Source organism: Adiantum capillus-veneris, chromosome 23, assembly GCF_014529385.1.
Source record: "Adiantum capillus-veneris isolate H3 chromosome 23, ASM1452938v2, whole genome shotgun sequence".
NCBI classification, from domain to species: Eukaryota; Viridiplantae; Streptophyta; class Polypodiopsida; order Polypodiales; family Pteridaceae; genus Adiantum; species Adiantum capillus-veneris.
The window spans coordinates 96,287,324-96,313,540 of NC_140953.1; the positions used below are offsets into that span (position 1 = coordinate 96,287,324).

General features: G+C 41.5%; 2 protein-coding genes across 4 annotated transcripts in view; one reads left to right on the forward strand and one right to left on the reverse strand.

Moving 5' to 3' along the window:
* The window catches only part of LOC147428209 (uncharacterized), a 177,301-nt gene that overhangs the window by 112,306 nt on the left and 38,778 nt on the right, over nucleotides 1–26,217 (reverse strand). The gene's annotated exons all lie outside the window — the stretch shown is intronic.
* CPSF160 (cleavage and polyadenylation specificity factor 160) overlaps nucleotides 20,710–26,217 on the forward strand; it is a 67,167-nt gene continuing 61,659 nt past the window's right edge. Inside the window, exons 1-5 of one of the 3 annotated variants that reach the window (XM_086496472.1) lie at nucleotides 20,710–21,122; nucleotides 25,046–25,192; nucleotides 25,282–25,435; nucleotides 25,673–25,808; nucleotides 25,998–26,143. In XM_086496472.1, coding sequence (XP_086352598.1) covers nucleotides 20,791–21,122; nucleotides 25,046–25,192; nucleotides 25,282–25,435; nucleotides 25,673–25,808; nucleotides 25,998–26,143 — 915 coding nt within the window. In that variant the 5' untranslated portion in view covers nucleotides 20,710–20,790. Of the gene's footprint in view, nucleotides 21,123–25,045; nucleotides 25,193–25,281; nucleotides 25,436–25,672; nucleotides 25,809–25,997; nucleotides 26,144–26,217 lie in introns of those variants that run through there. The other 2 variants (XM_086496473.1, XM_086496474.1) reach the window with 2 other exon arrangements.

Below are 26,217 nucleotides of genomic sequence, written 5' to 3' on the forward strand. Positions count from 1 at the left end.
GCTTGATAATGCCTAGATAATTATTTAATTAAACTAAATGCTCATTGGACCCCTTTAAAGCCTAGCCAATAGGATTCAAGCACATTATGAGGGCAACATGAGGAGGAGCTTGACATGTGTCCATGTTGCCTCTTGTGGAAGGGGTAACCCTTGAGAGGGTGCAAGTGGTAGTCTCTCACATCCCCTACTTGTAGGGCTTGCCCCCCTCATTGCAAGCCTTGGTTTGACTTCAAGCGTCTCAAGCACCTTGTGCCATAAGCATGACAATCACCTTAGTCAGCAAGCACGACAAGCACCTCAAGCTTGGGCCGGTTTCCCACCTCAAGCTCATCCCTAGCTTGCCTAAGGTCCTAGGAGGTCCTAGGTTTAAGGACTTTAAACACTAACCTTTGGAGGTCTTTAATGAAATTAATCTAAGGTCTTTTAAGCTCCATTAACTGGCATTGCTCTTTGCTAGACCATCTCCCATTTGGACCCACTGCCTTTGGTCCCGTACTAAGATAAATCTAAAAGCACATGTCTCTCTTCTAACTCTTGTTCTCATTTATTCTCCCACATTTAATGATCAGTTTAATATTAGAAAACCATTTGGGTTAGTTAGATATTAGATTTTATGACAGGTCTAGTTCACCCAATTTGGGGTCGATCCACCAAGGATTGCATGTTCAAGCATCTGTTTTGATGAGGGGAAGGCGGGTGGACTCCAAAGTTGGCAATAAAAATGCATTAAAATCTTGGGGTGGGTCTGTTGACTGTGGTTCACGCAACAGGCTCAGAGTCCCCTTTGGCGCAGCATATGAACGCGAGCCCATTTATCAAACAAAAATTTTGGGGTGTTTTTTTGGCTCGACAAGTAGCCGCTCCTTTGTGCTCCTTACAACTTCCCAGCCCCCTACCAAGGGGTGATCCCATGCACCACTGCCTCATTTCCAAGCAGGCATTCCTGCTACGTAACTCACAACTTGGAAACGAGGGAGGTTTCCTGCACTACAGCAGAGAGTTCAAAAGGCTTCACTTCAAAAATCCTTGAGAATTGCAGGTCCAAGAGTGCCCAAGGATTCAAAGAGGGATTCAAAGGCATTGAAGACATAATTCAAAGAAGACTCAAAGGGATTTTTTTCAAGCTTCAAGACATTCCTCTCTCGAGCTTCAAGAAAATCTTTCATTATTGTAATTCAAAGATAAATTTTGCATCCCGACACAAGAAAACAATGTATGCCACATTCATCATGCGTGTTTCAAGAATCAAAGACTAAGATTTGTAGCCTCTCTACTTTGAGAGGATGATTTTCTGTCAACTTGTGTGTCCATTTATGTCATCCTTTGTGGATATGTATTGACATCCTGTGTGGATACCATGTGTCATCCTTAGTGGATATAGAATCTTCACTTTTTATTTTCCTAGTCCAAACCCAAGGAGAGGATTGTAAGATATGCGCTTTGTCATAGAGTCACTAGAGTGTGAGTGAATGAGAGAAGAGGTGGTATTATCCCACATTTAATGGTGCAAAGCTATAGAGCTACTTAAAGCTCATTTCATGAATAAACAAATCCATTCCAAGTTTGCATTATATGTCTATTGTCTTGGTGAGCTTGTGATGGGTTAGCAAACTACTCAAGATCATGTTTATGAGTCCAAGTTAATCTATCTTGGAACCTAGTTTGCTTGAGTAAAAATCTAGCTTACACACACTCACTTGTGTGCACAATGTTTGTCTATCACCCACCTTAGCTAGCACGATCCCATTCCATCAACCTCTATAGTGTTTTGCTTTGCGGAGGGTATGGAGTGTTTTGCTTTACGGAGGCAATGTCAAATTTTGGAATGATATAGATCTTAAGAGGAGTTTGGCATTTATTCAAGAGTTAAGCTCAGAGTAACTGAACATGTTTAGACTTTGGATATAACATGACAAACTCAGACTTTAGATGACTTTGACATTAGACTTTATGACTTGTTGATTGAAATGAAATAGACAACTCATAGTATGAGACATAGAATGAAGGGAACTCAAAAAGTAGTTCAAATTCACATTCAGATTGAGAGTACAACTAAATACAAATAGTTTAAAGTCTAGATATGTTTAATCGAAGACTTGAAATTAGGTTTTGGATTACAAAGTATAGATCATACATTTGATCAGTACTGACTGCTACTAGACTCTCCTAGGCTCTAGAGTTACAACATAAAAGAGTTAAGAGTCTCAAGAAGCAAAGAGACAAGAGTCAAGAGAGATAAGAGTCACAATATAGAAGTGCTCTTATGTGCCTCCACATCGCATCTGTCTTTAGTGGTATCTTTGGAAAGCCTCAATCTGAGTCTCCGGAGAGGACCAACGCAAGGCATCTCTCTAAAGTAGATAAGAGATTGTTCTGCCAACTATATCCACCTCCCCTTTGTTGAATTTTATCAAGTAAAAATTTCAGATGTAAGGGGTTCATCTTTTGCATTTTACCTTGCTCTTATCTAGTGTCTTCTTCAATGCAAACCTCCAAACTACATTAGGTGGTTTTGAGCAAATAGAGTTGGTGGCCCACAACTTTGCTAATTGGTACCAAATTCTCTGGTAACCATCTGATTATGAGGAGATCTGGAGGTTGCATTTCCCTTCATGATTAACCTATAGATGGCCTCCTGCTCCAGTTGCTCTTTTCTTTTAGTCACCATCTCCACTTTGTATGGCATGAGCCGGTGCCACTTCCTTCTTTGTAACTTGATCATAAAGAGTTTTTTTTTGTCTTTTGTCAACCTTGCTCTAGCTAGCTTGTGATATAGAGGCGACTGACATTCTTCTTACACATGGAGCTTTTGAGTTGTTATCATATATGTGGTAGTGATGTGTGCAAGTACACTACGGATTGTCAAGGCACTTTTTCCTCACCAGGATGTTTTCCCCCCCATGCATTGTATATACACCCATCGCTCTAGGGATAATTGATCTTTATATTTACACTAAGGAATAAACTCTCTCTATTGTGTGCCTTGATCTTCTTCATCATCTACAAGTTTTATGTGCATCCCTGCAACACCTTTCAATAATTGGTGTCACAATAGGTTACATCCTCTAGAGCATAGTTGTTAGCAACCCTTGCTCACTTTTTCTCTAATTTGAATGAGATTTGGTGAGCGTCAACATGTTGATAAATACTTTGGGATTGCTCATAGAGCTTAATATGTTCAAAACTTTGATTCAGCATCATTTCATTCTTTTGTGCAAATTTTTTGTCAGCACAATTTTTGCAGAATGGGTCCCTTCCAGTCCTCTTTGGGTTGTGCTATATAGCACATGCTATTCCTACTTCATTTTTCCTCTTTTAGAGCATTTTTCACACCAAGTGAAGTCACTCGCCATGGTTGACAACAACACAGATGTTAAGCATTTTTACCGCTTTCTTCAATGGCGATTTATTAGAGAAAGTATATGTATTGTAATCTCATAGTTTTGTCAAGAAAGGATAATAAAACAAAGTGTACAAATGTAAGAAAGCTTTATATGGGTTGAAGTAGTCTCTTCGCGCTTGGTATGAGAAAGGCGACACTCCTTTGGTTCAAGTTTTGGATGTGCGTAGTGTTTCCATTTGTTTTCCACATTCTACCTAGCCTACAAGCCTACTTGATATGCTTCTAAGACTGCCTTTATGGTTACATATATCATACCTACTAAAACAGATCCTCTAGATTTGATAGAAGATCGGACTATCTTTTCGAACACAGACTTAGTTCTTTTTTCTACGGTCTCTTGGGCCCTAGCCTCCACTTGGATCTTAAGTTTCTATTTTCTCTCTTTGTATCTTTGTCTTTAGGCCGACCCAGTTTCACATAAAGACTTGATACTACCACTCATGCCCCTTGGTTTCCTTGTATCTGCCAATTTTCTTTTTCCCACATTACTACTTTGATCGATATCATCGGTTCACTTTTTGATGAACTTGATGGAATTACTTCTACCAAATTCATAGGAATTTTCCTTTGTTAGGATTTTTTGGGCAATCCTTAAGGAAGTGTCCCTCCTTTTTGCTACACTCCGTGCAATAAATTGGTGGTGGCACTAGTCCCTCTCTGTCTTGTGGGCACTCATTCGTCCAATGGTAAGGTGCTCCACATTTGTAGCATCCCCTGTTTCTTTGTTGAGGTTTCTGAGCTCTTACCATAGGTGTTCTAGCCCCTTGGATTGACAATAAAGTAAACTAGAGGCTCATAGGTGAGCATAGTATAATGGCTCATGCATATGAATTGGTTGTGGTTTGTACCTACCTTCCTCTATCACTCTTGAAGAACTAGCTTCGTCTTAGGACATTACTAGCAAAAATACGTGCTATTTCCTCATTTCTTTAGGCTGCATGATCTTAACTAGAATAGCATTACCACTTGGTAATGGATGTTGTTTCTCTAATATCCATTGAGGTCTCTCCATTCCCTCTATGGGTCTAAGCCCTTGTGTCATGTTTGGTGGATATCTATAGATATGTTGTCCTTATTGGCTCATGGGTGCAAGTTGCACATTCACATCATACTTAGGCCGATAACAGCATTCATTTGTCCAACGATTGGTCCATTTTACCTTATGGAATACCATTTGTTTTGTTGAGGAGCCATAGGTTGTGCTAACAGTAGAGCAAGAAGTTTTCTTTGCCCTTGTCCTTTCATGGGTATCTATTTTTGTAACTGGGCAAGAGTTTGTGTAACTATCTTTAGAACTTCCTCTAAGCTCGAACTGTTAATTGGAGGATATCTATAGACACATTGTCCTTGTTGCTCATGGGTGCATGTTGCACATTCCCATCATACTTAGGCCAATAATAGAATTCATTTGTCTCATGGTTAATCCATTTTCCCTCTATGGAACACCATTTGTTCTGTTGAGGAGCCATAGATTGTGCTAATAATAGAACAAGGAGTTTTCCTCACCCTTTTGCTTTCATGGGTACCTATTTTTGCAACCATGCAAGAGTTTAACTATCTTTAGAACTTCCTCCAAACTCAAACTATTAATTGGAGAGGTATTTTTGACCGGTCCAATTTGTGTGGGTGCTCTTTGAAATCCATTCACTCTTAGTGTCTGATCCCTCCTCCCTTTTAGAATATATCTCACAAATTTTCCCAAATCTGTTGCATCATGTATACAAGCTTCTAATGTTCCATGTTTCCATACTATCCAAAAACAATGATACAATTGTTTCTTGCCCTAGTAATTCTCTTCTCGGATATCTTGCTACATATTGCTCAAATTAACTAGTACAATATCATACCACTTTCCCTAGTTTCTTTCTTAAAGCTGTAAATTTGAGCAATAATATCATGTTTAATCCCTGCTTTCAAAAATATTGCTCCAAATCTACTAGATAAATTAGGTAGATCAATGATTGTTCCATTTTCTATATGTTGGAATCAAGTCACGGCTTTTTCTGTTAGCGTTGTCAGGAGTTTTTTGGAGCAAGGTATTGCGTATATGTACATACACATGCATGGTGCATCGAATAAAGGATTGCCCAATTTCCATAGCCAGGTGGTTACGTGGAGCCCACATGTGTATAGGTAGGACATGGTGTACATAGTGCATCGATTTTCACTACTACCAGTACCATTGTGTTTTTTCTACAATAAGGAGGAGTTGGTAGCACGTAAAACTTCTCGAGGAAGCTATCCGCGGGCCGACGACATGAGGTAAGCAGGTGCGTCAGATGGCATCTAGTGGCGTCAGGAGGGCGAACGGGGTCAATATTTGCACGCGGATGAGGACGGACACAACGTGGGTGTTTTCTTGCGAGAGTTATGCAGAAAGGTTATCATTAGGACCACTTTTTGGGGCCACTTCACGTGGTTGGGAGACGCATTATTGAAAAGAAATGAGTGCCAGGTGTGCGGATGATGCAAAAAGGTGACAACTATGCACTGCGAGGTCAGTTTTTGGCATGTTCGGGGTCCGTTTGAGGTCATCTAAAATGCCAAGGGTGCCCAACTAAAAAAGCTAAGTGTGGAAGCTGAAAAAACAGAGAGAAGACCAGAAAAAATGTGGAGAAGAGAGGAGGAACAGCCGCAGGTGTGTTTTTGGGTTTTTGGAGCCTGTTTTGGCCGTAAACTGCTCATCCGAGGTCGGATTTGAGCACTTTGACATTGTAGACTGGGGTTTTGGGCCGTTCCGGACGCGATGGTGCTGTCCATTTTGCCAAATTCCTCACTCTTTTTCTGCTGTTTTTGCTGTGTAAGTTTCTCCTATGATCGAAGCTTCTGCTCCAGTTTGTGATTGTATCTGGCTTATTTTACCCATATTGTGTGAGCTATTTGCCCCATTGGTGTTGGCCCAAGCTCATTTGTATCTAAACATCAGAAATTCTCCCCTTTTGAGCTGAGTTTTTTGGGTGTGTGTGTGTGTGTGTATCTCTCTGTGTGGAGTGGGTAAACGGATCGTCTCTCTCCTCTCACTCCATAGGTGTGTTCCCTGTCTCGGCCAGGTGTGTTGTGTAAGCCAAGTGGTGCCCCATAGTGTGTGTGTGTGTGTGTGTGTGTGTGTGTGTGTGTATCTTCCCAAGAGTGTGTGTCGGGTCGTTATAGAGGCACTGTGTGTGTTTTCATCCCGCTCACATTCTTTTGGCGCCCCCACGGAGGATCTTCTTCGAGTACCTTCTGCTTCGAGCTTCAAGCGTCAAAATTCAGGATTATAGGTTGCAGACTACAGGTTAAAGGTTACAGGGACAGGGACAGGGACAGAGACAGAGACAGGTACAGGTAGCTGGAGTACAGTGGTATACTAGCAGTGAAGTCACTTGTAGTTGCCGTGGGTATGCATCGTTGGGCGCTTGCTTGAGCGCATTGTTTGTTGGTATTGTACGTTACTTGTGGAAACTGCCAATTGTACGCCTTTGTGGAGCCATACTTGGTTGTATTTGGCAGTCCCAGCCATTTCTGAGACTTGGTCTGGAAGATAGTCATTTCTGAGACTTGACTATACGCGATTTGCATTAGCCTTCGTGTGAGGGTCGATAGCGTGAGGTTTTTATTGACCTGGGGGATTCTCAAATGTAGAGATCCTTTCGGTGATACATGTAGCTGGAGCACCCTTTTTGTGACCTCGCCATAGGCTATGTACTAGTGATTCCTAATTGATGCTCGGGTTCTATTGTTGGCAGTATATGCATACATAGATAGTCTATATTTTGGGTTCACACTGCCCTACTTCTGGGGAAACTCTGCCAAAATTTTTCCAAGTTATGATGGCTGGTTTTTTAGTATTTTGAGCCATTTATGCTGTTATGCTGCTGAAATTTGGGCAAAAATCAGAGGATAAGTCAGGTGTGCTTTTTTGGGAGCTTCATGGTTGGCTTTAATGGATGATCAAAATGGCCCTCAATTCACTCCTTTTCATTTAACTCAGAGAATCCAGATAAATGTTCATGTGTCTAGGAAGATTTTTTTCCAGCAACGCATAGTCTTTATGTTCGGGCCAAGAAGATTACGAGAGATCCTGGAATGTCCTTTACCTGTTGTAATTCCAATGATCAACTATGAAAACTCATTTGATGTGCATGTGTTTGTTCTTATCTAAAGTTGAGCTCCATTGAATTTTCTGGGGATTGGGTAGTCAAAAGTTTTGGGTTCTTGCACGTGTGTTCAAAGGGGTTCTCAAAGCACTGAAACTTGGGTAGCCATGGCTTTCTCTTATCTGGAGTTTCATGGAAGAAGTGATGAAGATGTGGAAGAATTTTTGGAAAAGATGGAGGTTGCCTGCATTAGCAACCAGATTCATGACCCTGCGCAGATGTTACGTCTTCTCCAAATTTGTTTGAAGAGTGATGTACGAGTTTGGTCTAAAGCATTTGAAGAGGAGTTGCATGTGGATGATCCACCTGTAAGATTGAGTTGGGACAATCTACGGCATGGGTTGGAAGTGGAGTTTGTGAAGATAGAAGATCCTGACAAAGTGTGGCAAGAAGTACAAGGTTTGGTGCAGAAGGAAGGTGAGCCAGTAGATGCGTACATACGTAAGTTTTCATTGGCATGGGAGCGAATGTGCAAGGCCTTAGCACCACAGGTACCCCCGCTTGACATGATGAAGAAGGACAGGTTCTTGGCTGGTCTTTGGGAGAATATACGTTGGAGAGTGGAGCTAAAGAAGCCTAGGACATATGAAGATGCACTAGAGGTAGCAAGGAACAAAGAGTGGAAGTTGAGGAAAATGAGCCAGTTAGGGGTGGAGTCTTTGCCAATGAGGTCTGAATTTCAGCCTATAGAGTCTTTACAAAGTCGCATGTCAGGGGTTCATCATGAACCAGTGGTTCCTCTTACTACTCAGGTTATGCCAGCAGTGGTCACTACATCGGTGCAAGATGATGGGCTAAGGCAAGACATGAGGCAAGTGGTAGATTTGATGAAGAATCTCAGCCTAAACATGCTAGGTCAAGTGGGAAATAATCGAGGTCGAGGGAGGTTTGAAAATCAGCCAAGAGGTGAAGAAAGGCCTAGGAATGGTGTTGGACAAAGCAATGGTAGGTACTGGAGGCAGACGCCCACATGTTATAATTGTGGAGAGTTGGGTCACATCAGCCCGCAATGTGATAAGCCACCAAGGATGGGGGGAGACATGTATCCATTGCCAAGACAGCTGCTAACTAGGTCAAATGATTATGGCATCGAAATTAAGGGAGACGAAGGAACCAGTGGACTGACCCATGAGGAAAAGGGAAAGACAAAAGTGCTAAGTGTAGTCACCTTGGAGAAGGCATCAAAGCTAGAGGATACATTAGTGATGCCTATTGGGAAGAGGACCACAGAGGATAAAGAAGGAAGAAGTACCCCAGGTCCTAGTAAGAAGAAAGGAAAGAGCCATGAAGGCGAGGATGTCAAGGCCAAGAGGAAAAGGAGAGCTCGTCGAAAGTTTCATGTTTCAGATTTTCCACTAGTGGATGGGCAATTAAGCTATGACTTGAAGGAGGATCTGACGAGCAGGAAGGCAGATGTTACTTTTGGGCAGCTTATAGAGATGGTGCCTAAGCTAAAGCGACAGTGGAAGAGGATGGTTAACCCAATGGAGAAAGAGCCAGAGAGAGGTTCAGTAAAGGTGTTGGCAATGGATGAGCTACCAGACATTTGTCCAATAGTAGATGTGTGGCATAAAAGGAAAAATTTGGGACAAGGTTATGTGGATGGCGGAGCCCAAATATGTGTCATAACACACTCATGCGTTGAGAAGATGGGTCTCACAGTGGCTGGGGTGTCAGGTTTTCGGATCAGATTGGCAAACCATCAAAAAGTAAAATGCTTGGGTGTTGTAAAGAGCTTAGAAGTGGAGGCATATGATGCAAAGGCAGTGGTTGATTTTCATGTGATGCCAGCAAGGTTGGGAGCATATCCTATTATACTGGGCAGACCATGGTTACGTGCAGTGGGAGATGTTCAAGATTGGCGACATGGTACGATTAGCCTCTATGGAAAGACAGGTACCAAGAAGCTTTATAATATGGACACAAGGAAACGATTAGAGGAGCTTTATGAAGATGAGGATGAGTCTAGTGATGAAGACTCTTCCATGGTGACAGATGAGGACAGTGATAGCACTACGAGCAGTGATGAGGATGCTGATGTTGTATTTCTTTTGATGGACAAAGAAATACAGAAGTTTGGTTTAGTTGCATTTGCGAATGAGGTTGAAGATGAAAGTGAAGGGCCTTATGAAGTGATTGAAGGGCTGATGCAAACCAAGGTTGAGTTGTCAAAGAAGCAGGAATTGATAACACAAATGATCAGTGGAGACCTCTCAGCTATGGAGAAGGATATATATTTGCACATGCTTGCTAGTTTTCCTGATTTGTTCATTACTTCATATGAAGAGATCAGAGGGTTCAAGGGCGAAGAGATGCATATAGAGCTGAAAGAAGGTGCTAAGCCAGTGCGGCAAAGGCTAAGAAGGATGGGTCAAGAGCAAATGGAAGCCTTGCGAGAAGAGGTGGACAAGTTGTTGAAGGCAGGGTTCATAGTCCCTGTGGAGACCACAGAATGGGTGAGTCCAGTAGTAGTCAGTCCAAAGAAGGATGGGAAGTGGAGAATTTGTGTAGATTTTAAACCCTTAAACGCAGCCACTAAGAAGAACCCATATCCTCTTCCATTCATCGATCAGATCTTGGATTCAGTGGCAGGTTATGAGAGGTACATTGTGTGTGATGGTTTTTCAGGCTATTTTCAATTGAAGATTGCTCTTAAAGACCGCACAAAGACAACTTTTATTACGCCATGGGGCTGCTATTGCTACACAGTATTGCCATTTGGGTTGTCAAATGGACCTTCCTTCTATCAAGAGAGAGCAAATTGGGTGTTGGAACCATTCATTGGTAGTTGTGTTAAAGCTTTTATGGATGACTTCTGTGTCTATAGCAGTAGGGCTGAACACCATGAGAAGCTGCAGATGGTATTGGCTCGATATGATGAATGTGGAGGACAACTAAATCCAAAGAAATGTCATCTAGCACAGCCAAGGGTGAATTTATTGGGCCATATGGTGTCAGAAAATGGCATTGAGGCTGATCCAGATAAGGTTAAGTCTATTATTCTTCTTCCATCACCTACGAGTACGAAGCAATTGGCAACCTTTATACACAAAGTGAAGTACATGGCAAGGTTTATTCCATTGTCTTCTCAGATTCTTTATCCATTACAACAAGTGGCAAAGCATGATCCATTGCAATGGGATGACAAGTGTGAAGAAGTGTTTCAAGAGGTGAAAGAGGTGTTAGGGGGTTTGTCAGCCATGCAAGCTCCTGATTGGGAGAAAGTTTTTTATGTAAATCCCTCAGTAGGGGATGATGCCATTGGAGCCATGCTATTGCAAAAGGGGAAGGGCAGCCATTATATGAGGCCAGTGTATTGTGCAAGCCGAGTGAAGTTGGTAGCGGAGAGAAAGTTATCGGAAGTAGAGCTAGTGATGGCCAGTGTAATATTTGCTTGTCGACGATTTCGTCATTACTTGCTACCACGGCCTTTTGTTTTCTTGACGAGTTATGCCTTTTTGCCACAGTTAATTAATGGTACTAACATGTCAAATGTGGTGAAGAAATGGGTAATTGAGCTGCAAGATTTTGAGTTCTCTTTTCTAGTGGAAGATAGTACAAGGGCTACCCTAGCTGATTTGTTGACCTACAAGGAGAATCCCCTTATTGTTAAGGAAGAGGTGGTGAGAAAGGTAGTTGAAGAAGTGCCACAGATCAGCAATGCACATTTGTTGTTCTTTGATGATTCATACAGAAAGAGCCATGATGCAGCTTCAGGGGGTATAGCACTTTATGATCCAGAGGGGAAGCTAGTATGCAAGAGAGGGTTCAAATTGGATGCTCATAGTAACAATGAGGCTAAATATGCTACTCTGGAAGCCGGATTACACATTTTTTTGAAGCATGGGGTTCGAAGGTTGAGCATAAAAGGTGATGCCTTGTTAGTTGTGAAGCAAGTGTTGGGTGTGTGGAAGAGCAAGAACACCTCATTGAAGGAAATGTGCTTCAGAATTAAAGGCCTGTTAAAAAAGTTTGAAGCATGGAGCATCAGACACATTGAACGTGCTCTAAATGGAGAGGCACATGAAGCAGCTCAAGGCATGATTGGGGAGCTATTTGTGTTGAGGACCACTTTACCTCTTTATCATGGCCGGGAAAGTTTGGCTCAAGAAGAGGAGTTTTTGCTAACAGGAATCATTCCAAAGGAGATTCAGAAGTCTAAGAAGTATAGCTTTGTGCGTAGAGCATACAGGTACAAATTGATTGGTGATGTCTTATACATGAAAGGGGCTGATCTCGTGTTGAGATGTGTACCTTGGCAGGAGGAGCTTTACAGAGTGTTGGAAGAGAATCATGAAGGCGCATGTGGTGGCCATTTTGCTCTAAAGATCACCTTGCATAAGATTTTGCAAGAGGGGTATGTATGGCCTAGTTTGCACAAGGATGTTCACCATTGGTGTAGGTCTTGCAATAGGTGTCAAGCATTTGGGAAGAGAGTGTTGAAGCCAGAGCTACGAAAAACCATTATGGCGTTTGATGTGTTTGAAAAGTGGGGGATTGATGCAATAGGCCCGTTACCTATCACAAGCAGGGGCAAAAGATATATCTTGACGGCAGTGGACTATCTCTCTAGATGGGCAGAGGCTATAGCAGTAAAACAGATCACTGCAAAGGATGTGGCAAAATTTGTGTATGATGAAATATATTGCAAGTTTGGGGTGCCATTAGAGCTACTTTCAGATAAGGGGCCAAGATTTAGAGCTAAACTACTAGACTTCTTATGCACAAAGATGAAGATTAGGCACCAGCATACCACTCCTTATTACCCGCAGTGTAATGGCTTAAATGAAAGATTCAATGGTGAGTTGGTACAAATTCTTTCTAAAGTGACAGAGCACCAAGGAAAGAATTGGGATTTGGAATTGCCTAGTGCATTATGGGCTTACCGTACTTCGGTGAAGACAGGTACTGGGTTTACTCCATTTCATTTGGTGTATGGAAAGGAAGCACTATTGCCTGTGGAGGTAGAGTTGCCTGCGGTCAAGATGTTAGAGAAGTTGCTTGGGCCGCCTAGTGATGCATTCAAAGAGAGGCTCTTGTAGTTACAAGAGGTCCAGTTGGATAGGATGAGCGCATTGGAGCATTATGGGCAGATGCAGGATAAGGCTTTGGCAAAGATAAATGAAAAGGTCAAAAGTAAGGGTATCAAGAAACATGACTTGGTTTTGCGCTACAACAGTAAGCTGGATAACACCTTCCAAAAGAAGTTTCAAATTAAGTGGGAAGGCCCTTTCAAGGTAGTGAGCACTTTGACATTGTAGACTGGGGTTTTGGGCCGTTCCGGACGCGATGGAGCTGTCCATTTTGCCAAATTCCTCACTCTTTTTCTGCTATTTTTGTTGTGTAAGTTTCTCCTATGATCGAAGCTTCTGCTCCAGTTTGTGATTGTATCTGGCTTATTTTACCCATATTGTGTGAGCTATTTGCCCCATTGGTGTTGGCCCAAGCTCATTTGTATCTAAACATAAAAAATTATCCCCTTTTGAGCTGAGTTTTTTGGGTGTGTGTGTGTGTGTGTGTGTGTGTGTGTGTGTATCTCTCTGTGTGGAGTGGGTAAACGGATCGTCTCTCTCCTCTTACTCCATAGGTGTGTTCCCTGTCTCGGCCAGGTGTGTTGTGTAAGCCGAGTGGTGCCCCATAGTGTGTGTGTGTGTGTGTATCTTCCCAAGAGTGTGTGTCGGGTCGTTATAGAGGCGCTGTGTGTGTTTTCATCCCGCTCACAACGTCAAAACAAATCCTTCATATTATGTGTGAAAATCATACACTTTCTAAGCTCCGTGAAACTTTCTAAACATTGCCAAGTGATTATGGGGATCTCAATTCCCATCATATTTCTTCATCCATTTTGGGAGATTTTTTGGCTTCAATTTTGTATGGGGTGGTGATTGTTCGGTTCTCTTTGTTCTTAGTGCAATTGGTCCAAGATCATTAAATAGGGTGATGGTCGATGAAACTCACCAAACCCGCATCTGATTCTGATGTCACCATTTGCATTTGCATCAGGTGTTGCATGGGTTCTTTTGTTTACCCAATCTCGTGGTATCTCTAGTGTGTGCTCAACGTATTATAGAACCTCTCTAATTATGCATGTTGTCTATGCAAGGTTGTGGAATATTCACTCTTCTTTCTTTCGGCTAATAGTGTTTTACAAATTACCCTTGATACATTGTTGTATCTATATTCTCCTAAAATGGGCATATCTCCCTCATCCTTCCTAAAGATGTATGCTATCTTACTATCCCATGTTAGTCTTGCATTTTTCACCCGTAGCATTTCATTTGAATCCACAATTTCCTAGTAGTAGACTACCAAGCTCTCAATTGCTTATTTCAAGCATCAAGGTCTTATGCCAACCAAGTCTCTAGGGGGAGCTAGCCATTTTGTGACTTTTATAGACAATTCCACTAGGAAGGTCTGGGTTTATCCGTTGCATCATAAGGATCGTCTTCATTACTTTCCAAAAATTCTTAGCATTGGTAGAGAATCGATCTGGCAAGAAGATAAAAAGCTTGTTACTGATAATGGTGGAGAATACATCTCGAGAATTTTGTAGCTAGAGAGGTATTAAGAGGCAGCTTAATGCACCTTACACACCTAATCAAAATGGGGTTTTATTAAGATGAATCAAATGATTCAAGAGAAATTCATAGCCATGCTTTCTATGGAGAACCCGACTCAAGGTTTTTGGGTGGAGGCAGTGTTGATAGAGGTACATATCATTAATAAATCACCTAATATGCCATTCAATTACCAGATTCTAGAGGAATTATGGTCCAAAAAGAAGCCACGTTATGATCATTTGCATGTTTTGGATGCGAGGCATATGCACATATGTCCAAAGAGCTTTAAACATACTTCAACCCAAAGTCACACTATAAAGTGCATTTTTCTTGGTTATGGTGCAAATGGAGAGATGGGATATCATCTTTGGCACCCACCATTGTCTCACAAAGTAATTTGCAATTCACATGTTATCTTCAACGAATCAAAGATGCGCAAGAAGCCTATCAAAGAGGTAGGATATAGAAAAGTCACATTCGAGGACATTTCCTCAAAATTTGTGAAAACTCATAAGACTTGTGATATACCTTCCACTAGCAATGCTCAAATTGTAAGGCACAAAGCAGCAATTAGGCTTTGAGGTGATCTACTAGATCCTCACATCCACGTGAGTGGTTTTAGCCAAGGTTGGACTATGGAATGCTGACGGACTACAATGAGCCATCTTGTCATAAAGAAGCCATGCAAATGGATGTTAAGGTCAAGTGGAGAAAATGATGCAATCTGAGTACATCTTGATTGTCAACAATGAGACATGGGATTTGGCTGAATTGCAAGAAGGCAAGCAAGCCTTACCTTGCAAATGGGTTGCAAGAAGAAGTTTACATCTACTGATCCCAATCCCAAGTACAAATCTAGATTGGTTGCTAAGGCATTCAAGGAGGAGAAGGGTATGGATGTGAAGACAGTCTTTCTTCACAGGATCATGATGATGATATTTACATGGAGCAACATGAAGCTTTTGAACAACCTAATAAAGAAGAGCTTGTATGCAAATTCAAGAAAGCGCTTTATGGCTTAAAGCAAGGTTCAATGCAATGGTATCAAAATTTTGACATTTCTATGTGGTCCCAGGGTTTTAGGAGTCAAGATGATCACTCCTTATATACATGAAAACTCGGTGATGGCTCTTTGGTCATTCTCATTTTATATGTAGATGACATGATCATTGCAGGAAAATCCACTAAGGAGTTTTCCAAATTGAAGCAAATGTTGAGCAAAAACATTGTTATGAAGAATTAGGGGAAGCAAATCATTTTTTTGGTTTGCGTAATAAGAGAGAAAGGAAAAAGGGAAGTCTTGAGTTGTCTAAAGAATCGTTTATTCACAAGGTCTTCCAACATTCTAATATGCAGTGGGGGAAGGCAGTGAGTACCCCACTACCGTCATAAATGAAATTAAGCAGGAACAAGGGAAGTCTTGAGTTGTCTAAAGAATCATTTATTCACAAGGTCTTCCAACATTCTAATATGCAGTGGGGGAAGGCAGTGAGTACCCCACTACCGTCATAAATGAAATTAAGCAGGAACATTCTCCCAAATAAGATGTTGAGAGAGAAGAAATGGCAAGTGTGCCATATTCTTCAACTGTAGGAAATCTTGTGTATGCTATGGGAGCTAGGAGGCTAGACATTGCTTTTGTAGAGTGGGAGTGGTTAATTGAAATATGACTAATCCTGGCAAGTAGCATTGGATAACGGTGAAACACATCCTCAGATACTTGAAGGGTACAACGAGAAATTACATTTTGGTAACATCGATTAATCTATCATTGGTTGCACGATGCAGATTATGTGAGTTGCAAAGATAGTAGGAGATCCATGTCTTGCTACATTTTCATATTTGCAGGAGGAACCGTTTTTAGATATCATCTCCCCAAGATAATTCGTCTTCTTTTGTACAAAGGTTGAGTACGTTGCAACATCAGATGCCAACAAGGAAGCTATATGCTTGGCATGGTTAGTGGGAGATTTACACATTCAACAGGTTCCAGTTTTGCATTATGATAGTAAGAGTACCATTGCTTTAACAAGAAATACTGTGTTCCAAGTCAAAACACATTTAGGTGAGATATCATCTTATTTGAGATGCGTTGACGGATAAGCGATTGGATCTTGTCAAGGTCCAACTAATGAAAACTCAATGGATGCTCTTCTGAAGAGCGTAGCTATGGAGCAGTTTGCACATTGCATTGAGTTAATGGGTGTAGGGTGAGTATAGTTGTACGAGGGAAAAATTGTTGGTTGTACATACTATCTTTAGTCATAGCCACTTACAACTACATTGGCCTTTAAGTGGGAGATTTTTGGGGTAAAGGCCTATGGTTGCTTGCTCTTGACTAACACCCTCTACACACTAATTTGATAACTTTACTCTTCAAGTGCATATACAATAAAGGAAACACATAGCGACTTCTCACTGTGTGATGTTTCCTGCAATTACTCTTTTCTTCTTTCCCTTTCCACATGCACGTGCTTGGGCACAGTGTCTCCCTCACAATAGGCATACTTCAAACCATAAATTATCACAAGAAACTTACATCAAACAAAAGAGCTTTCACATGTGAACATGTAGCAATCCTCGAAATTGAAATGACATACAATGTAAGGAAGATCTGAGCAAGAGACAACAATCTATTACGAAAATAATTGTACACACTTCATTATCCAAAACCTTAGGTTTCTTGTTATAAAAGTGGATTTACTAACTTAGTCAAAGTTAAAGATAAGGATTCTTTTTATCAAACTTTGGGTAAAAGAGGGTTAATGATCACATCTGGTCAGAATGTAACTACAAGCCAAAAGCTCTCGGCCCCATACATGTTTGAATGAATGCTTTGATAGAAAAATATTGGATTTGATGGGATTTTTATTTGATAATTGAAGAAAATTATAAGGGTCTAGATTGAAGTGATAAAAAAAGGGTTCTAGCCAGCTAGGCAATTAACATATTTGTTTGCTCCATGCTCCTAAAGAGAATCATAGGCAAGAGATGCACCTCCATAGAGGTAGACGAGCCTTACAATGACGTAAGGCCACCAACAAGCCAAAAGAGGAGTATTGTGTAACTGAAATGGAGCAGCTAGTAATAAGTATTAGAGGGATAAGCATTGGAGCATCCCATCCTCCAACGCGTGTTTGTGCACGAAGCGACATGGGTTTGAAATATTCACGCTGTCTCACCTAATAATTTTCCTTTGTGGAACTGGATGATTTCTTTTAACAGTTCTTTTTAACATCTCCAAGGATTAGTTATAATTAATCACCTTAATTACGTATAATAGACTCATAAAAAGGCAAGATAGCATATGAAGCTACGTGGATTCTCTCTACGAGCTAAAAATAGGTGCCCATCACTAAACCTGGAGGAATTTTACCATACAAACAATAGTATCACTTGTATGGTTGATCTCTATGTACATCTAGTGTGAAGGGAAGACATGATGATAAGGAAATGGTTACTTGTAGAGGCAAGTTGGCCAAGATAATTACCATCGCTATATTTTATGACACGATTTCTAGTTGGAATAGGTACTTGTGCTAGAGGAAAGCCCAATCAATAGTACTATATGAACTTGAAGGTAAATGAAGACGTGGATGCATAGTTTGGTTAGAGTTTGAGGGTGGTTGATTACATGTCAAAGTCAAATCAATAGATCTATGTAAACTTGAGGTAATGAAGAAATGGTTGCCTACAAAGGTAGTTCATCAAGAGTTGGAGGGTGAATGATTACAGGTCTTGTGTTCGTGCTTGGACTATTAGCCAAAATCAATAGATCTATGTAAACTTGAGGTAATGAAGAAATGGATGCCTACAAAGGTAGCTTGGCAAGAGTTGGAGGGTGAATGATTACATGTCTTGTGTTCGTGCTTGGACTATTAGCCAAAATAGGTACTTGTATTGAAGGAAGGCCCACTCAACAAGCCTATGTAAGCTTGAAGGTAAATAATCCATTCCCATGTATTACAAATACAAATAAAAGTGACCCTTCAACATTAGAGGAGAAACATACCATGACTCTCCAACGAGAAGCATACCATAACACTCCAACGATGGAGGAGAAAACAAGTATATGAGGGAAGGGCTGATTTCCCTATGGTCTATAAAACTAGGCGAGGATGGGCCCCCCTCATAGCCCTACAACCCATACTCTTGACATCCCCTGACTCCCTATTTCTCCAAACATGCAAGGTTTGGATAATCAATATGACGGGCCCCCTCACAGCCCTACAACCCATACTCTTGACATCCCCATAACTCCCTATTTCTCCAAACATGCAAGGTTTGGATAGTCAATTTACTCTATATAAGTGCTTGGTATCAACATACAACGCAAAATTCATGTATACTACTACCCTTCCATTGGAACCTAAACTACTCAATGAGACGATCACAAGTGCACCATTGCAAATTGGTAGTGTAGAGATAATTTGTGTTGTTGCAAGGCACTATATTCAGAAAACATGTGACCATCTCTTAAGGGATTCGAAAAAGTTTGGTAGATTTGACTAAAATGGTTAATACCCGTTTCCAACAAATTATGTTGCTATTACAAAATGAGTATAGTATGCTTGAAAAATGTAACAGGACTTGATTTTGAAGTGTTTTAGCAATAAATTTTGTTTTTCTAGGAAGTTTTGGTCGTTTTAAAGTTGGTCCACTGTGTAGAAGGATGTGTGGATTGTTTTCGTCCAATAAATTTTTTTGATCCGAAAGGCACTTCCTGAGGCATTTTTGAAGATGTTAATGTGAAATTTTGGAAAAGTGATGTATGAAGCGATTGAAGCATGTGTTATAAGGAACAACTTTGGTTCTCTGAGTCTTTAGAGATTTTGATGTTTTGATACTCGTTGAGGGCCAAAGATTAAGAAAAAAGTGGGATTTGCTGTTTTTGCATCGTTTTTGTAGAAAATGCTGTTTTGCAGGTTGATTTTTAGCAAATCAGAGCAGGCTATGGAAATTTTCCATCACATAGCCGTCGAAGAGCGCAACGAGAGCAACAAGATTGTGTGAGACGGACTTGGGCTATTTTGGCTTCGTTTGGGAGTTATGTTCAGTTGAAGACAGATGAAAATTTTAGGACTTCAAAAAAAAAAAAAGTTTCAAAAATCTAACCTTTACGGATCGCTTCACGATCACGTTCTTATCTTATTCTCGCAGGTATACTTGGTACGCAAGTCGAGTCGACCGAACGTCAAAAATAGAAAAGCGGCTATTTTGAGAGGTCGCATGCTTTTCGAGGAAAAATCAGAAAAGAAAGACGGGTGGTGCGTTTTTGGGATCATTCACAGATCTCCTCTTCTGCGAGTGCGAGTGCAAGCGGACTGAAGCTCGGGGGTGGTCGGGAGGTTCGAGCTCCGTACAACGGAGTGCGCCCATATATTTTATTGCTCCTTTGTTGTATCAAAACTTTATCAATACAAAGATCTCTTTCTCTATCTTTTGCTATCTATCTCTATTATTCTGTTCATGTGACAAAAAATGATCGCTTTTAAGCCACAAAGGGGGACTAGCAGTGCATCCTAGTTAATATTTTTTCGAGTGGTAGTGTTCCATAGTTAGATCCTTGATTGTAGCTAGTCATTTTTGGAAATATGAAACAACATTCTAAAATCACGCCTACTTCTTGGAATGCACTTCTGTTTTACAAAGAAAATAACTTTAAAAAATCATTCAGTTATGATTCTCCTCAAAAGCACGGTGTAAAAAGCATATTTGTGTCTCCCTTGAAATCTAGTCAACCTTTACTATTTTTGGGGCTTTTGTCTCCTTTAATTAGCTACCAATTATACTCTTTGATCAAGCATAGCATGCATGCTATAATTAGCAAAAACTATGCAAAATAATTAACCTTAAAGAACAAGCCTTTGATCTATCAAATTTCAAATCGGAGGATAAATTCTTGATTTTAAATTTGTCTTCTTTAAAGAAGCTTCAAAAGCACACTTACTTTTTGAAAAGCACTTTTCCTTTAATAAAGAGAACAACATAATATAGAAATTCTCATAAAAAGTATGCGGTAAAAGCATCATGTTTGGTGAAACAATCTTATTTATGAATTACCCCCCCCCCCCCCGCCTAGATATTACCTCGATAACAAAGCCTAGGTTTTGTTACGTTTTTTTAATAGCCTACGATTTGTTGTGAAATTTGTGTGTAGCTTACCTAACTTAGCAAAAGTCTCTCTCCCTCTGTCTCCCTATCCCTCTTACCCAACAATGCCAAGTCCCCGCTTCCTCATGGGGGGTGAATGTGTGTGAATAAGAAGAGTGTGTGCTCATCTTTGTGTGGTTGTGAATAAGAAGAGGAAATTTGAATAACCTTTTGATGACCCGAGCATGTTAGATTGGCTATCCGAGTTCCGTCTTGAAGCTTGAGTTCAAGACTCATTGCATAGATCATTGAGGTCTCTTGGTATTGTATTAAAACTTCTCCTTTTTCTCTCTTCCCTCTCTCTTGAGTTCAAGACTCGTTGCATAGATCATTGAGGTCTCTTGGTATTGTATTAAAACTTCTCCTTTTTCTCTTTTCCCTCTCTTGAGTTACAAGTCTCGAGTTCAAGACTTGTAGGTATGTTTAATGCTCTCCTCTCTCTCTCTCTCTCTCTCTGGAAAGTTCGTTAAACCTTCTCACTCCCTCCTTTTGCAAACTTTGAAACACAGAGGGAGGGCAGACAGACGTAATCGACAACATGAGCTATGCTGCCTACAAGCTCTCGCACGCCCCGACGGGGGTGGAGAACAGTTGCTCTGCTTTTCTCACGCACAGTGCGGGCTCGTCTGCTCAAACTTCCATCGCCATAGATGATGGCGTTCTTCTGCAGAGCGGGGTCCCGCTTTCCAACCTCCCGAACCTCGTTATCAGCAAAGCGAACGTTCTTGAAGTCTATCGAGTTCGTATTGAAGAAGCTGATCAGAAAAGCAGCAAAGCTGCCGCTGGTTCTGCTCCCCCATCTGCAGCTCGTCGTGGAGGTGCCATGGCTGGCATTTCTTCCGCTTGGCTGGAGCTCGTTTGCCACCATCGGTGAGCTCTTGTTCGAGTACCTCTATACGCAATATCATGCACAATTTTCAATATCGCCAAAAGTTAACTTGTCAAATTTCAATTCTTTTCCTTAGTCACGGAGCTGTTGGCTCTGCCGGTGTTATAATTAATTTGTGAAAAAAACGGGTTGAGTTCTGTCATTGCTTGGGCATTGGAGTGCATCGGTGCAAATCTTAGAAAGGTGCTACACATGATGACACATTAACACTTGTATGTACTCGTGGATTACCAAGCACAGCTATTTGTGCTGCACAAAACGAGAAGGTGCTTAAAGGAGGGAATGCCAAGTCAAAGTTTCTTGCTTTATAAGGGAGATCTCTGTCATCGATGATGCACTTCTAGTAGACTTTTATGCCCTTGTGATGTTAGCAAGGTGGATCAACGCCTCTTCAAATTTTTTATCATGGGAATTCCTCGCACTTCTTTCATAGGGGAAGGTGTTGTGGAAGGATGAGCTTTTGGCACTTGCTCATGGAATTGTGTAGCATATTTTGTAACCAGCTTGGGCACCAAAGGCGGAAATCTTTAACAACACACGCACAAAGTTGGAACACTCAACTGAAAGGAAGGAGAGAGAAGTCGACATGAAGCGGCGGAGTTCTGCTTCTAGATGCACTGGCCCCAATGTTTGACATCCCTTTGGGTACTTCTTTTTGCATTGTGATGTGTAACCAGACACTCATTTTCCAGAGAGTTCCTCAAGGCATGCTTATGAAGGCAATGATTACAAAAAGAGGGATCCTGAAATAGGGTGTCACCAAAAGCTTATGCTGCTAAAAGCAAGGCGTTCAAAAACTTTGGCCAAAAAGCTGCCCAAAACCATAGTTACAGGGAATGGCCATTTTCAGGTCTCCGTTCCTCGTTCCCATCTCAATTTCTCGTTCCGGATTCCTGTTCCGTGTTTCAGACGTGAGTATCCTAAGCAGAGACATCAAGAAATATAATTTAAATGAATTATTCGATTTATAAGTGAGAAAATTTTCTTGCTTGAGACATCGGAGTACACATATTTCTAGTGCGCCATTCTGAGAAATAATGGGAGCACTGTGAACATGAATATTTGTAGGGCCACCAAGATCAGGTACTTCTGATGCGTCACGTCAGATGGGTGGGTGACAGAGAGCATCATGAAGAAGTATTCGGCCATCTGGAATAGACATCTCTGATGGGTCATGGGATGGGTGACATAGAGCATTGCGAAAGTTGTTTTGTAAATGCGGTGAGAAAGGACTAGGCGATGGGTATTCTTGATGCCTCACAGGGTGGATGATGGGAGCATGGTGTCACAATCTTGGACACCCCAAGTCGAGAATCCTGCACGATACACGAGAGAATCACTTTAAATACCTCACAATTTTAAAATTTAAGTCGACACGGCCCGACGTAGTTCCGTGCCCGGAGGTGTTGGCCCCAAAACCTGACGCCCCTTTTGGTATTTCCTTATTATACTAATGCTTGAGCAAAGTACAACATGCGAGGAGTCCTCTGCTCTTAGACTCTGCGTCCGGATGCTTTCAAGAGTGAGGCTCCTTGGGTCTTTTTATTCGTACAAGCGATGCCCCAAAAGCAAAGCCCTAGAAGCTTCTAAACTCAAAAGCAAATAATCCCAAAAGCAATTGGTCAAAAAATTTGCCCCAAAAAGCAAGCAACACAATTTGCGGAATTCCGTATAGCAGCCACGTCAACATGTCAACGTGTTATGCGAAAATCCGTATTGCTGCCACGTGGCACCTGTCAGCGCAGATTGCGCGCTCTGCCGTACGTTCTTGAATGCCTCACTCGTCAAAAAGTGAAGTACAACTGTCAAAAGGCCTCCGACTCGTTCTTTCTTCTCTCTATTCCTAATTTCCTACTCGACCACGGAAAAGCATTGCTATGGATTTTATCTTCGACTTGCCAACCACATCATTTGGTTGTAATGGGATTTGGACTATCATTGCCTGTTTTCAGCAAAGCAGATTGGATGGCAACCCTCCTCTTACAACACATCTCTCGACTCCATGGGATGCCCAAATCCATTGTCAATGATGGAGAAAATGGCGGTGATATCTAGACTCCATGATCTGTTGTAGGGTGGGTTGCCGTGTCTCATACTTGTCTTTGATACTCTCGTATGCTCTACATCTGCAAAATGTGCTCCTCGTTCTCTATCACCCTCTCTATGCAAGCTAGCAGGGCCTCTCAAATTGAAGGCTACGAGGAGCTTTCTTGTTTCTATCTCTAGATAGTGTGATGATACCTAGAGCTGCCACTCGTGAGCTATGTGGCATGTATGTGTCCACGTAGTGCGGTTTTTGGATGAACCCCTTGTCTAGCATGGTCAAGAGTAATAGTAATACATCTTTGTGGGAGGAGGTGTTGAGGTGCGATCCAAGGTTGCATTCCAAACTCATATTTGTCATTCTTCAAGTATTGTACAGTAAATACGTGTCACAAAATGGGCACCACATGCCAATAGAAAAGGACGGATTGAACAAACTTTTAGCACTTCATTAACAACCGAACTGAAAAGAGAGAGACGACACGCGACACGGAGTGGTGGAATTCCACCCTAGAGAGTATTGGCCCCAAACCTTGGCGTCCCTTTCGGTATTTCTTTATATTGCATCAACTCGGTACAAGCCTGTACTTCAGACTCTACACCTTCTCCAAGAAGCATGCCAGAGAATGAGCCCTAACCTCATATTTAAAGGCCTTTGGCCTAAAAAGCAATTACAGTGAAAAGCCTTCAAACTCAAAAGCATCTGGTCCAAAAGCAAAGCCAAAAAGCTGCCAGCACAATTTACGGAAATCCGTACAGTCCTGCCACGTCAGCACCGCCAGCATGAAAAGCGGAAATCGGTACAGTTCTTCCACGTCATCAGCTTGCTTCACAAGTTCTTGTGTGTGTGTGTGTGTGTGTGTGTGAGTCCTGCTTTATTTCCTTTATGTCACTTGGGGCCCCATCGAACGGGGTCCCCATAAGTTGGTAGGACTTCTTCTGTTACTTGTTTTTCTTAGGGTTTAGGCCCCTCGGCCGGCATCTGCAAGTTGGCTCCCTTCTCTAGGGCTTTGACACGTCAACAGTTTGTGACAATATGCGTACTGGTATTAGTTCTTAACGTACTGGTTGTTACTTATATGCCCTCATCAGTACACATACATGCATGTATATTAGGTTGTAGACATGCGTATGTATATATGCATAAGTGTGCATGTATGTTGGTGTGTATGCATTGAAGGGTGAGTTCGGGTCATACCGGAAGGGAAGTAACCTATCCAAGTCCATAGGCTCCAGACCAATCTCTCACTTGCAAGTACCAAGACTTTTGTGCGCTCGACTTTGAAAGCTGTCTGGAGGCCTCGAAGGCTCTATGTGTGAGTCTATCTGATGGCATCTCTCTCATCCTTTGAATGAAGCAAATTGCTTGGAAAATAGCCTCAACTAGCATGGGTGAGATTGCTAACTTTGCTCTAGTAATGTCGTGTGGTATTGAGGGCTTGTTGTGGAACAAGCGTGAAATCATATATATCTGTGGTCTCTTAATCTATGCCCATGAGGTCGCTGATAGTCCAGAAGCCCATACTGCTGCATACATCAAAGCTTGGGCGACTAGAGTGTCAAAGAGCCTCCCCTTGGTGCGGGGCTCCTTAAAAAGTGTGCCTCGTCGATACTTACACCTAGTCTGGGTTTGTGTACCATAGGGCCTTCGCTTTTATTTTGTTAATCACTGGTTAGTGTAGATGTACCAGTGAGTTTTTACATCTTACGTGGGTGGTATTATTTCTCGTTAAGCATGTGAATATCTTGTTATCATACATTTTTTCTTCAGGCTCCTCTTTTCTTAAAAGTTATGGACTCCCAACCGTTTTTTTACAGTCGAAACTTGTCACCCCCAAATTTGAGATTTTCCTCTATGCAGGCTGCATGGGAATGTTGAAAGCATGGCTGTTCTGCACTATGGTAGGGATGATGGACGCAAGCGCAGAGATGCTATCATCTTGGCCTTCCGTGATGCGAAATTGACTGTGCTTGAGTTTGATGATTCCACCCACACTTTACGCACAAGGTTCGCGATGATTGTTTTTTGGAAGTAGTTATTTTTTGTACTCTGCATAAATGTTTTTACAGATTTTCAAAATACTGCTATATTGCTAGCTCCATGCACTACTTCGAGGGCCCCGACTGGCAATATCTGAAAAGAGGGGCAGAGAAGTTTGCAAAGGGCCCTCTCTTACGTGCTGATCCTCAAGGAAGGTGTGGTGGTGCTCTTGTTTACGATACCCAAATGATCATACTGAAGGCAGGACAAGTGAGTTATTTTACAAGGATATATCTGAAAAATTGAGAAACTTGACTGTTAAGTCTTTAGTGTTATGTCACTCTTGTTTTCCTGCTGAAATAATTTGCTGATTTTTTTTTTTGGTCATGGCTTGACACATGCATTGGAGGCACTCTTAAGCGAGAGTTGCAACTTAGATTCATGCTTATTGATGAGATTTTGTAGCACTTTCTATTGTACAAAACTTGAATGCACCTCGTATTTCAGGAAGCTTATGGTTTTGGGGAAGAAGAAGAGGGATTAGAACCAAGCAGTGCGTTTTGTGCGCATGTGAAGTCCTCCTATGTGGTGAGCATGCGAGAATTGGATGTCATACACATAAAGGATTTTACATTCCTACATGGCAAGTTTATGACAGAAGAAGATGCTTCTTATAGGGCGCTTTTTGTTTTCACACTTCTGTTGGATTGATGCTTTACTCTTCATTTTTTCTAGATTTTCTTGATATGCTAAGGTTGTCAAGGCTGTTGCAATTTCTTTATTCATTAGTTAAGGATTTTTGCTGAGTTTCTGGAGGAAATTCTGGTTGCAGGTTACATTGAACCTGTTCTGATTCTTCTACATGAGAGAGAGCCAACATGGGCTGGACAGGCAGCTATAAAGAGGCACACGTGTATGATCACAGCCTTAAGCATCAATACTACTTTGAAACAACACCCTTTGATTTGGTCGGCTGCGGTATGGCCTATGCAGCCTCTTCAAGCGTTTCCATTTTTGCAGCAATCCCTCCCTGTTAACCACCTAACATTTTA